General features: G+C 38.2%; 1 protein-coding gene across 1 annotated transcript in view; it reads right to left on the reverse strand.

Moving 5' to 3' along the window:
- Nucleotides 1-1,013: 1,013 nt before the first annotated feature.
- Nucleotides 1,014-14,988, reverse strand: part of BST1 (bone marrow stromal cell antigen 1) — a 15,652-nt gene continuing 1,677 nt past the window's right edge. Inside the window, exons 2-9 of the mRNA XM_009867994.1 lie at nucleotides 12,647-12,776; nucleotides 11,402-11,537; nucleotides 10,851-10,933; nucleotides 10,187-10,263; nucleotides 6,954-7,046; nucleotides 4,709-4,795; nucleotides 4,135-4,194; nucleotides 1,014-1,128 (exon numbers count right to left, since the gene is read on the reverse strand). Of these exons, the coding sequence (XP_009866296.1) occupies nucleotides 1,014-1,128; nucleotides 4,135-4,194; nucleotides 4,709-4,795; nucleotides 6,954-7,046; nucleotides 10,187-10,263; nucleotides 10,851-10,933; nucleotides 11,402-11,537; nucleotides 12,647-12,776 (781 nt within the window). The remainder of the gene's footprint in view (nucleotides 1,129-4,134; nucleotides 4,195-4,708; nucleotides 4,796-6,953; nucleotides 7,047-10,186; nucleotides 10,264-10,850; nucleotides 10,934-11,401; nucleotides 11,538-12,646; nucleotides 12,777-14,988) is intronic.

A 14,988-nucleotide genomic window follows, 5' to 3' on the forward strand; every position in this document is an offset into this window, starting at 1 on the left:
GAAAGTGCAACAAAATTCTACTTATTTTCTGGAAGAACAAGTTCTCTGTTTCTTCTTTTTTTTTCTTTCCCAAAGATTTACTTGTCATCTTGGTAGCTGGGTGTCTTGGTGGTTTGGAGGAGCATCTAGCTGGAACATTTAAATAATTCTGAGAAATAACTCAAGAGACCTTCAAGGTGGCATCTGCTCTCAATATATTCTGAAGCACGCTAGCTGAGTTCACTGCAAAGCAGGCAGATGTCTGACTTGGCAGGTTCTCATCTGAATTCGATATGCCATAAATTACATCATGTTGATCAACCATCGCCTCATGGTGGAAAACCTGTGGAACTTTCTAGACCTGGTATTCCCAACAATTGGCTGTCCCGTGGTCAGAAAACAGCCAGCTGAGGAAGAGCTGTGCGGGTGATGAAGCAGCTGATGATATTGTGTGGTAAAATACCATATGCAAATAGACAAGCCAGAATCTTTCTGTACAATAGTTTTGGGTAAGTTTGGCCCAAGTATTGGAAAACTTAGGAAAATAAGTTTAATTTTACCATTGCCTTACCTATTGTATCTTGTCCCAAGTGAACAATCTAAGCTCTGTCCTATCTGAATTCGTACTTTTCCCCGTCCCAAAACCACGATAATCAGACACTTGGTTTCCAAGGCCAAATGCTGGGATTGTTTTTACAAACAAGTAAGCTGCGTGGGAGATGTATGACAGGCATAGTTTCACTTTCTGAAATATGCAAACAGGAAGTATTATTCTCAGTTTAGTTCTGGAGAATAAGAGGAAACAGCAAAGGATTTCTTGTAGTCAAGAAGAAGAAATGAAGGGCGAGGCTTTCTTGCAGCAGTAGAATAATTTTTGATACTAAAAGTAGTTGGTACCTAGATAGAAGTATGCAGGGTTTTAATATGGAGGTTTGCTGGTTTCAGAAGTAGAGTGAAATTGCAGTTAGAAATCAGTTGAAGCCAAATTTATAGCCAGCTAAGACAAAGAGAGGACATGGATTCAGTTGATTAACCTAGTACACTAAAGCAAATCTGAACAAAAAGCCTACAAAAGAAACAAACATGAGCTTGTTCCAGCTGCCTCCTCTGTCTGAAGATACAGGTCCTCTTTGTGCTGCTGGTGCAGATCTGAAGAAAAGAAAACAAACAGGATGTTCACAGCATAGAGCTGAGTTAGGATTCTTTTAAATATCAGGGATTTGTTGCCAAGGATGAAGTTTGCAGTCCAAGTGTTAAACTAGAAGTTTCTTTGTAAGAGCTTGCGACTGGACTCCCTTTGCCTGTCATAATTTTGCAAACAGGATATCTGTGCAAAACCCTGGGAATGCTCCCTTCTACCTTTTTACTGGAACCTCCTCATGCCTCCACGACCGTTTTTGTCTCTGGCTGTATGCTCGGGATTGTGTAGAGCTCCTCTATAGAGCAGTGGTCCTAGAGGTCTATATTTTTACAGCACTTGATATAACAGTATCCAGATCCATTTCTAAGTCTCCCTGACGTTGCAATAACGCAAGTAATAAACACCACTACTAATAGGTTGCAACCGGCCTCCTTTCTGCTTATGTTTGTAAGCCATCTGTGCCATCTAGTGGGTATTTTTTTACTTGCAAATTTTCTTCAAATACCAGGGTGTCAATTTAACAAGGCGAAGTTCAAATTTTGACTCACCAAGAACATAGTCTTAAGTCTGGAGAGGGGCATTATCACTGCCAAAGAAGCCCCAAGTACATCACAGCACCTTCTAGGACATCTCTCTGCTACCCTGGCACAGCCCTCTCCTCTGGTATGCTAAAGTACCAGGAACTGCAGGCACAAAAAATGTCACTTGCACAATTCTGGTGGTTTTGGGCTCAGGACATTATTCTCTGGAGGTTGACAAGGCAGCTATCAGTCTTGTAACAGCAAAGAGCCATTGTGAAAGGGGATGCAACAGTGTCTGTGTGCCTAGTCTATTTATTATGGAAGTATGGAACACTGAGGGTACACTGAGCACACACACCCTGTGAAAGAAACCTTTCCATCACAGAAACATGCTTAATTGTGATGCCACTACTGACCAAACTGACTTATGTCAGTTAATGGACCATCAGAGACCTGGGATCCATCCACAGAGAAAACAGATCTAGAAGATAATCATCAAATAATTTATATAAATCTGCTTAAGGTGCTTTCTGAAAAGGGCAGCTAATTTCAATGGAGATGTTATTTCAGAGAAGTGATTTGGGGAAGAGTGTAAGTATTCATTGGCTTAAAATAATTTCTACATAAATTTCAGGGAAAGGCAGACTGGAGAGCTCTGTCTTGATTAGAGATAGCACAGGTGTGAAGCAAATCAAGGCCATCACATTGCCATGCACACAGGAGGGAATAGAAGGCCCAGGAAGGAAAGAAGCAAGGAAGCTTTTCCTAAGAAGGATGATAACAGCTGTGTTGCTTAAGAGAGTATGAGACCAGTGCTAAATATATGCTACGTTGATTTAAGTACCGAAAAGGATGGAAAGGAAGGGGTGTCTGCTCCCCTGCTTACATACTTCAACTATTATGTGGTACTACTCAAGAACTGCTATGTTCATCCCTTAGGTGAAAGGAAAAAGATATTAATGGTTTCCAAAAGCCTTCCGATTCAGGTTTCCTCAGCTGAGGAATGTACCCACATCACAAAACTCTGAGGGGACATGGTTTAAAACCTGGGAGAAGAGAAAATTCTGTTAAAGAGTCCACAATGTTATATTTTTTAAAGTCCTGTAAAGTGCTTTTTCCTCCAGTTTAATGTCATGAGACAACTGTATTTTCCTTTGACACATGAAAAAAAGCCTTAGCATTCACTGGCAGAACAAGTAAACCTGATTTTAATCCACTGTGCAAGTGGTATCTAGTAACAAACAAATGCCTTAAGAGGCTTGGAAGACTCTTCTATGATCTCCTACCTAGGAGGAGTCTGGAGCTATCAGTGATACCTAAAATGCCATTGTTTTCATCACACATAAGTTGCTGCTGGGATCTAATTTGAACATAAGAATAAATGTCCCATGACGAGATGAGTAAAAACTTTCAGTGACCATCAGAAACAGAGAATATCCACTTTCTCTGTGAGGGTGTATTAAAAACTAAATATATGCTACAGGAAGTGATATACACCTCCTTTTCAGTCCTGCATGAAGCCCTGCTGCACACAACCAGAGGCAGGCAAGCAGGAGTTGTACCTTTCTGCTCTCATAGCCAGGGACAGTAAATCAGGTTTTTCATGGCAGAAGTTACCATTGCAGTATTACATAAATTGGGCAGAAAGGACAGTAGCAGATAGGATGTGGCCAAATGTATGGGTTCTTCATAAAAATAATACAACTAGAGTACCTAGTTATTAGATTATTTTAAATTCTAGTTAATGCATCTATGTATCCTGCAATTTTCCAAACTATGAGGAAATTTTAATATTTAGATGTTCAAGCACCTTATACACACCTATGCATGCAACAGCATACAGATTAAGAAATTTAGCCACAATTGAAAACAGTCGCTTAGTTTCTGTCCTATCCAAATGTGGACAGAAGGGAAACTAGTTTCGGAGTGATCCTTGCTAATTAAGAAAGTTGTGTCTTGGATGTAATCTGCATTCTCTGCAGATAAGATACTGGCCCAGGGTAAACATTCTGAAATATAGAAATTTGGTTTGCACACAAAATGGAATATTAAAAAAAAACACAACAAACTTCCTCAAAATTTGGAACTGAAAGCTCAGGTAGCTGGAGAAATTTCCTTTAGATCTGTTGCCATTTGACCCACAATGTCATCATTCAAGGAAGACTATTAATGAAAGCAATTTCAAATTTCTAAAAGATCCTGCATCAGAATACTGAGATTTACAAACTTAATTCATACCAACAGTGATATACAGTGTGATTGATGAGAACTGATTAACACCTAATTCTGAATAGCAAGTCCTCACAGTTGTGCACAATTTGTAGACAGAAACTGCTTACTTGATACACAGTAAATAATGAATTCAAGAATACTGTATATTGTGTATGGGTAATATATAACAGATGATAGAGATGAAATCTGTTAACTCTTGACTTCTGCATTATTTGCTTGGTTACAGTGACACTGAGGATGGACTGAACTTCTTTTACTTACGATGAAAGGGTACACCTAGAATGATCAGGATAATCCAGGCAGAGTAAGAACATTACAGACCTGTGAAGATATCATTTTAGTTAACATCTTTCAGGCAGAAAACTGAGAAAAACAAAAAAAAAAGGGATCAGAGTCAACAGTATTAGTTTATCTAAAACTTCCCTTCAATTATATTTATCTTAACTGTCTATTGTAACTAGAGCTGTGAATACTAATGTATTTATATAAATTATAATTAATAGTTTTATAACTATAATTAATTCTGCAGACATTTAATAGTGTTTTTAACTGTTGTTTAGGCTTTCAAACCAAACAAAGATTTTTCAGCAAAGTGGAATATAAGGCCATCTTCTGTGTCTTGACATGGGGTAAGTACAATGTTCCACTTAGCAAAACACAACGTTGTATTGTATAATTCCAATCATGGCTGAAAAATGTGACATCACCCCTCCAACATATTGGTCACTTACTGAAGACACAACATTAATGGCCCTTAACTATTAGAAGGCAAGAAACAATTTAGAACATATGAGGTGCTTCTGAAAATACACATTAATGAAGGTTTTTCACTTACTTGTAATTGTCAGTGCAGGTGACATCATAACCAAGGTTTTTCAGCCTGTTTTCTAACGTCTTTACACTGTGAGTTCCACAGGATTCTCTGGCAGAAAGGATTTTAATATTATTCCAAGTCTTTTATTATCTAATTTCCTTTCACTGAACTTGATAGAATTAGTAAAGTAAATCCCCATTACTTCACCTCTTCTGTATTCCTTAACACCTACAGAAAACTGGTGTACATTGCTATTTGTAATGCTTCATTTGCTTACAGTCATTTAATACTTTATACTCAGTGTGCAGACTGGAAGATTGGGTTCAGCCAGTGCAGCGTTTGCAGATTTTATTAACCAGTATTCCCCTCTTTAACATTTCACTAGATAAACAGAAAAAAAAGCCAAATAATTTTGTAAAATAGTAAGTGTTTCCTTTATGGTATTCTTTGGCAGCTATTTACGCGGTGCTAAAGTTGATGCTACCTGTCTTTACAGAATAATTTGGTTATAATAAATTAGAATGATTCTTATTGTTAGAAACTTGTCCTCTTTCTTGAATACAGAACAACAGAAAAACACACGGAGAGAGACAAAACCAGAAACAATCCTAAATGCAGCTTCTGTGTATCGCACCTATTTTAAAATTTGTGGTCCAATTAGCAAAAGAAAGTTTAGCATAGTACAGACCTTAGTGAGACCTCTAAAACTTGCTCCAGCAAAGTATCAGGGCCAGTGCTACTTACTCATTGCTCAGTAAATACTCATGACTCTAAAGAGATCATAGGGGGGCTAACAAAATTACTGTAAAAAACAATTAATAAAAATACACAAATGTTCCCATGTATCGGTTAGCTGAAAAATAAATTGACATTCAGTGCTTGTCTTAATTTTATTTTGTAGTAAGGAGAACTTTTGCAAAGGTGAGCTATATGTTTTGGGTTTATTCTGTTGTTTGGTTTCTGTTTTGCTTGTTTGTTTTCTCAAAAGGATAGGATTCTTTGAGTTAAAAATAAAGACTGAGAAGCACTAATCTGAACTGTGCTTCATGGGTTCCACAGAACTATGGTAAAACATGTGGTCTGGACTAGCTGTGCCAAAATTAAATGAAAGAGGACCAAAAGGAGACAGGAAAAAGAAGGAATGAGATGCAAAAGGGAAGTGGCAAAAAATGAATGGATGCAACTAAAAAGTGTTGAGTAGCAAGAACAGAAGCCTCACACTCCTAAGAATGCAGATCACACCAGGGATTCAATCCCCAGTGGTGGATATAGTGACATCTGAGCCCCTTTCCCGGCCTCTCTTCAGCTGGGGCAATTTTAAGACCAGTGAAGTTCCACCAGTTTATATTAAACTGCAGGGGCACTGCAGGTGGCCAAGGTAAAACTGATTTATTCAGTTCCTCTACTCCTAACTCATCTGTGACTGGATATTAGGAAAAACCTTTTCGCCGAAAGGGTGGTGAAGCACTGGAATGGGTTGCAGAGGGAGGTGGTGGAGTCACCATCCCTGGGTGTGTTTAAAAAATGGCTGGATGTGGCACTTGAGGAGATGGTTTAGTGATACGATGGTGCAGGGCTGTAGGTTGGACTTGATGATCTTAAGGTCCTTTCCAACTTTGATGTTTCTATGTATATTTGTAGGGATGCCACAAAAGCTACAGTGAATAGACTATTTAATTCTTTCTTTAATCAATACCAAACCAGGCCTAATTCTGGGCCTTTTTTTTTTTTTTAAAACTTGAGTCCCTTGTCTTTCTGTTAAATAGTCACTTCGTCTTTGGCAATATGCCAGCAAGCTCCTGACAAGACCTTTTTAAATTGATTGATTTTAAGTGTTGAAAGAAAACAAGCCCCTGGTGGTATTTCTCTGCTTCTGCTAATTTTCAGTTAAGATAGGTGAAAATGAAAAGAATCTTTATGGCAAGGTGAAAGAAACCCTTCATGACAGTATTTCATCTGCCATTCACACCAACTCTTTTCTTACTAAAACTGTATGTGCTGTATCGTCACTCAAGATCTGAGATACACACACATCTAACCAAGAGTGGACTCTAGGCCTAATATTAGAATTTATTTATATTTTGTCTAATTCTTGTATTTCTGTACTCTTTGGGAATGGCAGGGTGTGCCTTCTGTGTTAGTGAAAGCATCTAAAATAACTTTTATTTTGATTGCTATGCAAATATAATCAAACAGAAAGCTAAGGTGAAAGTTTAAAGACAGGTCCAAAAAAGAAAAATTAATTTTTTCAGAAGACATAACTTACGTATCTGGTCCTTGAACATCATCCACAACCCAGATGACAATTTGTGAGATTTTGTCTTTCCGGAAATGAGGTATTTCAAAATCTGCAAAAAAACTGATTGAAGAAAATTTTTAGAATTATAAATAATGTGAAAAAAAAATTTATCTCCTTTCCATTTGCATTAATGAAGGTTCTGATCCTGCTGTAGGATATGGCTTTATTTGATTTTACATTTGTATCTTCTGATTACAGTCAGACTCAACACAGAGTAAAAAAAGTCTGATTCACATTCTGAATGCCCTCACAGGTCAAAGGCTTTTAATGAAGTTTTATTTTCATTTTCTTCATCATAGAGGGGCTCAGCTGGAAAAAAAAATTACAACTTAGAGGTGAACCAGAATGAAGTGAACTTTAAAAAATGCAAAAATAAACCACAAAAACATACGATACTTGATACAAAAAGAAAAAGGTCATTCTTGTAGTTACTGCTTTTAGACCAACACTATTTTGCTTTAAAGAAAAAAAAGGCACAAGACAAATATATTTTTAGGTACAAAAATATATCATCAGTAATATGAAGTATTTGTCTAGAATATATAAGACCATACAGGAGAAAATTCTAGACGTGTCCATCCCTAGCCTATGGAATCTTACACTTTATTGCTTTGTGTAAATTGACTTTGATAAGTATTTAAATAACAATTAAACCAAGATAATAAAATGGCAACTGAATCATAGAATCATAGAGTGGTTTGGGTTGGAAGAGACCTTAAAGATGGCCTAGTTCCAACCTCCCTGCCAAGTGCAGGGACACCTTCCACTAGACTAGGTTGCTCAAAGCCCCATCCAACCTGGCCTGAAACACAATTTCCCTGGGCAACCTGTTCCAGTGTCTCACCACCCTCACAGAAAAAACCCTTGTTCTAAATATCTAACCTAAAGGTGCCAAATGCAAAGTATTATTTGAATGTCTGTAAATTGCACTTTTTGTGAGATGCAGGCATTTCTAACCCTTCCAGCAAGATTTTCAACTTTTTAATTGCTTTCCCCGCTCCCCGTACTGAGCTTATAAGGGCTGTGTCCACACTGAATTCTTGGTCCAAGCCTAAGCCTAGGTGTGTGCTCTGATTTCTCTATCACAAATCATCTTAAATGTCTACTTCTGGGCTGCAGCGTCCTTTAGCCACATGAAATGCTCTGAGACACCCCCCAGCCTAGAAGGGACTCTTACTTGTCACCTCCTGGATGAGACCAGCAGTGGCAATGTGACCACTGCTCTGTCCTCCTGGTGCCTGCAGGCACACTACTGGGGCTGTGGCATGAAAGCACAAGACGTGGTTGTCAGTGTCCATTTCTAGCCAACTGAGACCTGCTCGTGAAGTCAGCAAGATAATTTAAACTTCTGCAAAAGTGGAACACGAAGAAGTGGATACCAACAGCTGACCTCTCTGGTCAACTGTGGTACAGCGGTGGCTAACCAGAGACCAGTAAGTAGCAACACCAGGTTTGTCTGTCTGTTCAAGGTGTCCAAGCCTGTTTTAAACACACAGTGAAAATATAACACAAAATAAATATTCCAGTTATTTTTAACTATTTTCTCATTCATGCATATGAATGCAAAAATGCAGCTTTCTCCAAAATACAAAGGAATCTTTAACTAGAGGAGTCAGAAGCTCTGGAGGAACAATGTACAACTGACTGCAGTAAAACAATTTTTGAACTGACTAATATTACTAAAGAAATCTGCCAACTACACTCATACTGTGTGAATGAGCAAAGTTATAGCAGTGAAGTGAGAAGAAAATCTTAACTGAAATGGTAATATGTGACTTAATGATAATTTAAGTGTACAAACCGTAATGCAGGATAAACTTCATCAGTGGCTTTGAAATGCTCGAAAACAGATAGGAGGAGATGTTTAGGTACACAAGTAGATCTTTCAGATTACCTTCTGCTATTAATTATTCAACTCTAAACCTCTTTCAAACTAGATCACTTAAATTTGGTCATAAATGGACCAGAAGATACACAGCAAAGAAAAGAGATGGAGTAACTGTCTGTTTTTTTCTTGGCAGGCTGTGTTCCATTGGTGGAGATTTCACTGGTCACAATACCTCCAGACAGGCAGTCCAGGAATTGGTGGAAATCATTTATGTGCAAGTGATTTCTGAAATAAGGAATCTGTAAATTAATGGAAATGAGGAATTTATTCCTGAAATAAAGAATCGGTACTGGATTCCAGGCATTGACTTGCTGCCAAGTTTTATCATCTGCAGAAGACTTGATCCCAGCTGACTACCTGACAAGCCCAAGGAGACCATTATAGGTCTTGATTAGCTGGAAGTTGTGTACAGAGATGCACCTTTCAGGGGACAGAGGTAAGTAGGTAGCAGATGTATTGGAACAGATGTACTTGTTTCTCTCCTATCTATCTGGAGATAAAATTAACTTTTCAATGATCATTTTTAGTCTTCAATAAGCACAAAGAAGGTGGTTCTATTCTATGGGTTTTTAAAAGATGAGGTTTTTTGTGATCTACATTGGACAGGACAGTTGCTGAGGTAAGGAAAGATGTATTTTTCATTAAGACTAGGCAATCACTACAGCCACATATTCAGTACAAGTTCTTAAGGGTGTACTCTTACAGTAAATTTTAAATATAAGCTTAGATGAACTTCTGCACAGTGATATACTTGTAAATCAGGGAAAACATCTCTGTCCTTAATATACAAGGGTATAAGGAGAATGGGAAACTAATCCTTGCTATTATCATTCTCAATGTGATTTTTTGCTTTCTTAAACCATAATGGATCTCCTCTTGGTCATAGAGAAACAGCAAGACAAAGCACTTTGCCTATAGAACCTACCACAGCCTGACAGAGGCTACATGCCTCGTAAGGATGTCCTCTCCCTGAAGATGTGTCTGAATAGAAATTGTGTAATGCGTATCTTTTTGAAGACATTTTGCCATGGTATGCTGGCTGACTTTTAGGCTGCTTACAAAGAGCACATACCCTGCTTGCCACAGCAGTTTGTAGAATTAAGGAGTCAAAAGGATTGTCTCCACTTATTTCACATTAATCCCTACAGCTGGAGACAATTAACAGTTGTCCCCACAACTCAGCAGACTTTGATGTAACAGGCTCTTTTAGCTAGCTTTCCATGCTTTGTGCAGCAGAAGACACAGACAACTTGTTTACCCTTTTTTTTGCAGGCATCAGGCCCTGCACATGTAAATAAATCAGTTTTCTTACCCTGGGGCTGGATAAGCTCCTCCGACTGCAGAACCATTCAACAAGACGTGTATCATCCCAGAACTGTGCTGTGCATACTGCAATACATAACCATTTTTCTTCAGAACTCATTTTACAGATTTCTTACATGACTTGGTATTGTATTGCAAGCAACAACGAATAAGGAAAGAATTTTAGCAAGAAGAATATCAGAATTCTGAAAATAATAGCAAACTAGCACATTAGCACATCATTGTGGTACAGAGGACAAGAACTAAATAGTCAGTGCATTAATTCAGTGAATCTTCTCGAACTATTTTCTCACAAATAGTTTCTTCAGCATTAGAGGAAAGCATTTTGGCACTCCGTGATGGGTTGGATTGTTGAATTAAGAGCTTCCAACAAGGCTGTCAAATGTCACTTAGGACCTGTATTCAGTAGACAACTAGTGTACTTACTGTGCTTAGCATATGCTTAACATATATTAACAAAGCTAACGTAGAATTTTAACACATTATCTAGCTAAGGTGAAAGTTAGTTTCCTCTCTCTAAAAGAGTGTATTTTTATCAGAAGAAATAATCTAGCACTGTTATAACTTAAATCTGTTTTGAGCTGGCCATTTTTTCCTCAATTACCCAGGACACCCTCACCAATGTACAAAGTCAGCACTAATGCACTATTTACAGTGACTGAGGCCATCCGCCAGAAAGATTCCACCGCGTTGTTTTCACATTCCTCTGTGGTAGGGCAGGATTCATAGTCCAGTCCTGTAGGAAGACATGTGATTTGTGCTGTTAGATAAGGACTATAAAAAGTGACCTTAGAAAGCAGTTAAATATATGAGTGCGTTATTCACTGAACACACAAGATGGTCTGACATAACACTGAAAGCTGATTTTTTTCTATCATTTTTCCATCCTCTGCAGTTTACACAGTGACATTCTGTGGATTCAACGATTTGGCTGAAATGTCTCTAACTCTGGACCTGGGATGGAGAGAGCTCTGTGTTCAGAGAATTGAGAAGGAGGTTTATCTCCTGTGCAGCACTTTTTACATTTCATTGTATGCTCCCTTGACTGCAATGTTAAACATTCACAAAAAGCAGGAGAGAAAGAGACAGTGAAGCTATCCCTGTTTTTTCGTGGGTTAAGAGCAAAATTAACTCCTCTAGGACACAGCGGTTGGTCTCCTTTATGGTTCTACACACATGTTTTACACAGTACTCTTCATCTTACCGGTGCTGTTTGCCTGCCCACACCAGTTCAGAAAATCTCCAACGAAGCCAAACAGAGTATCAGCCAGAGCCATGTAGCGACGGCCTCTACCAGCAAAGCTATTGACTAGCAGCTGATTATTTTCCCAGAAGAGAGACTATATACAAAGAGAAAAAAAGAAAAAAAAAAAAAAAAAAGAAATAAACCATCATTTGGTTGTGGACACATGGAGATTATGGGCTGCTGAAAACAGTTTAAAACATGTTTTGGTATTTCTTCCCAAATCAAGCTAATAACCAGCAATATTAGCTATCTCATTAGAGGAACAAAGTGAGGTATTTTGTTTGTTTGCTCAGTTGGTTTTTTTTTACAGCTGGTGTAAATTTTGTTCTCTAGAGGCTTAAGTGGCACTCATAACATGATAAGTATGGATATAGACCTATATTAAATACAGTTAGACCTTGCTTTGCATTCCTCAGCCAACAGATTTAGAAAAAGGGAGAAAAAAGGGATGACAGATACTTATAAGCCAGATAGATTTTACCAGAATACTCTCACACTGCTACGTTGGCTTATGGTGTGAAAAAAATCATATGTCTAGATGTATTTCTGTGTTTGCAGAACTCTTTCATGAATTAAGCTATGTTGACAGGAGTATTTGTTGGTTTAGCTTGTACCATTTAGAGATACAGAATGATAGAGGAAGAAGTGCTTTAAAGTACAACCTTTTAGGGAGGGGTACAAGGGCACATGTTCTGATGGGATGTGTTGGCATGAAGAGCCATTTTTTTTGCACTTCCACAGTTCTCTGTAATTGCCAGCGCATCAAACCCTTACTATTTTGGGTTTTTTTGGCATATAAGAGCGTCCTATCTCATTTCTGCTTATGCTTGTTTAATGTGTCATAGCCCTGAAATTTGGTTGTGAGGAGAGGAAGCAGAAGACGATAGCGGGTGCAGTCTTTGCATGTAGAGCACCTAATCTGAGGAAAAGTAGAAGTGGAAGTCCAGGGACTACGATAGAACTCCCTGCAAGGCTGGAAAAACGGGGGATGTTTGCAGTATGAAAATAGCAAAGTTGCTGTGAAGTTACCACATAAAATAAATGCAGCTAGACATATGGAAAAATGCCATCAAGTTTGTAACTACAGACAGGCCAAAAATAATAAATCGTGAGTCAGCCACAGAATGACTCTTGGTCAATTCTGAACTGTGTCACAGAAAATGAACTGGATGTCACAGGACTGTTAACATTAATAAACATTACCTTGTTAGGTGGAATTGGGTGCAATGACAAGTTGATAAATAATTCATAGTCCTTAGGTACAATGCTGCAAGGATCCTTGTTAATAAATGCATTTTTAAATGCTTCCCACATCTCTGAACAGTTCTTCTCACTGTAATAATTGAAACAAACAAATAGCAAGAAAGTAATTTGCTCCCAACTTCTTCAGATTCCTAAATTAAAACCCCTACAAGTTTAAGATAGAAAACTGAAGTCAGGGTGGTGGTAGAAAGCTTGCAATCCAGGAGAAGCATATAGATGTTGTCTGTTCCTACCTCCTAAGAGCATCAGGTTAGTAGCTGTAAAAGTATTAGGATTTACAGCGTGGAATTAGAAATTCATAGTAATTCAACCAAAATCTTAGAAGGTACAGTATAGACATTAAGCTTGCTATCCAGCATTCTGGAAATACTAAATAAAACAGCTTGCTTTGCAATGTTGCAGATCCAAAAAGCCATTTCAGTTAAAGCATAGGTAAATGTGCAAAGCTAATGGAATGTAAAGTTACTCTTAATATGTCAGATGCAAGCGCAGAAAGAGTTACTAAAAACTTTTGATGGTAGAATAGTGGTTTTGACAAAGAGATGCCTTGCACGTATAGAGGCCCCAGGATTGTGCACTTTCACCTTGCTGGAATGAGTGCAGTGACGGTGTGGGACACGTACTGTCACTGTGCAGGAGCTACCAGAATACTATTGGGATTCAACATTTAAACTGCTCATGAAGGGAGGCCTGAAATAAAACGCAGGCTGCGCACTTCTGCAGTTCTCTCCTGCCAGCTCTGCCTCGGGGACAATAATCTTGCACGGAAGGACAGGCCAGGCCATCTGGGGATGGAGTTGTCTTATCTCCCTGCATTTGTGGGATCCCATCCGCCACAGCTCTGAGCCTGCCCGGAGTAATTAAAAAAGAAATTCCTACTTTTGCCACTTTTCTACAGTGCCTTCCCCACAAATGCTGTGACAATGTCTGTGCTGGGAACACTCTGCAGAACAGAATAATGTATTTTATGTAATTACACCGTTAGTTGAAGAGAACAGGTGTCGTTGCAAAGCTGTAACCCAAACAACAGCAGTCCCAACAAGTAAAGCGAACTTTGCCATTAGAGTGTTTTTCTCATTTAATGTCATCTATAGACAGGGGGATTTCTGCTCGTGCTTCTCCTCCCAAGATTCTCTAAGGAGCTGCTTTGTGCTGCTGAATGTCGCAGATACTTTAAAGCGCCCCTTGTGACGAGCTGTGCAGCCCCACACAGGAAAAAGATCACAGATGCTCTTCCAGTAATCTCTGGTCATGCTTCCAACAACCACAGGAAAAAACCCTCCAGCCATTGTGACAAATATGAGATCTTGATCTATAACCCTTGATCAGTAGTTCCAGTGTTTACATAGCCTTACTTGATAAAAGGATTTTCATCCTATTTCTGACTTCAAACTGTTTAGCTTCTGACAACTGTATATATTTACGTCCCATTCTGCTAAAGAACTGTCTACTGCAAGCACTCACTTTTTCATGCTAGTACTTGTAAATTATGATCAACTGAACTCCTAACATCTTTCTTGACAGCTGAATCCAGCAGTAATTTTCTGGTTAGTTCACATACTGCATTTTTTTTTTCCTGTCCTCTCATCCAGCTTGTAAAGTTTGGACAGCTTGTAAATCAAAAGGATTATTCCACTTTGTTACTCAAATTTTCTTAGCTGGCAAAAACTTTTTGAAACTACGGGGTGGAGGAGGACTGTAGTTCAGGACAATTCCTTTCAATCTTAATAGACACTAATAAGTCCCATTAGATTTATTTCCTACTGGTCATTTTAAAAAAAATATGTTTTCAAAAATTCCATTATATGCCACAAATAAAGAAATAGAGGGGAAATGTAGTACAAGAACATTTTTGTTATATATTATATTCCTATCAGAAAATTTCAAATATAATTTTCCCTCACTTCTACACAACCATAAGATTTTGTAAAATGCCTCTTTTAACTGCCACTCTGCATATTCTGTTTTGTACTGCAAGGGGAAGGGTTTTTATCTATCTATAAACACATTTATGTTCTAACTATGTTGTATTGTAAAGACATGCTTTGTTAGAGTCTCTTCTGTTAGCAAAGCATTTAAAAAATATTCTGTTTGCACATAAATTCAGAAGCAAAACTTTTCCAGGTGGCTATGCCTCTGTAAAAGCTAGCTTGGGGGCAATTAAGGAACAGACAATGAATAGAAAGGGTTATAAATAATTAGAATATCTGTTTTGCACCTGTGCAATATGAAATTTCAATTTTGTTTAAATTATGCTATTTGCTTATAGACCTAAGGGAAAG

The sequence above is a fragment of the Apaloderma vittatum genome, unplaced genomic scaffold (genome assembly GCF_000703405.1).
Source record: "Apaloderma vittatum isolate BGI_N311 unplaced genomic scaffold, ASM70340v1 scaffold23514, whole genome shotgun sequence".
NCBI classification, from domain to species: domain Eukaryota; kingdom Metazoa; phylum Chordata; class Aves; order Trogoniformes; family Trogonidae; genus Apaloderma; species Apaloderma vittatum.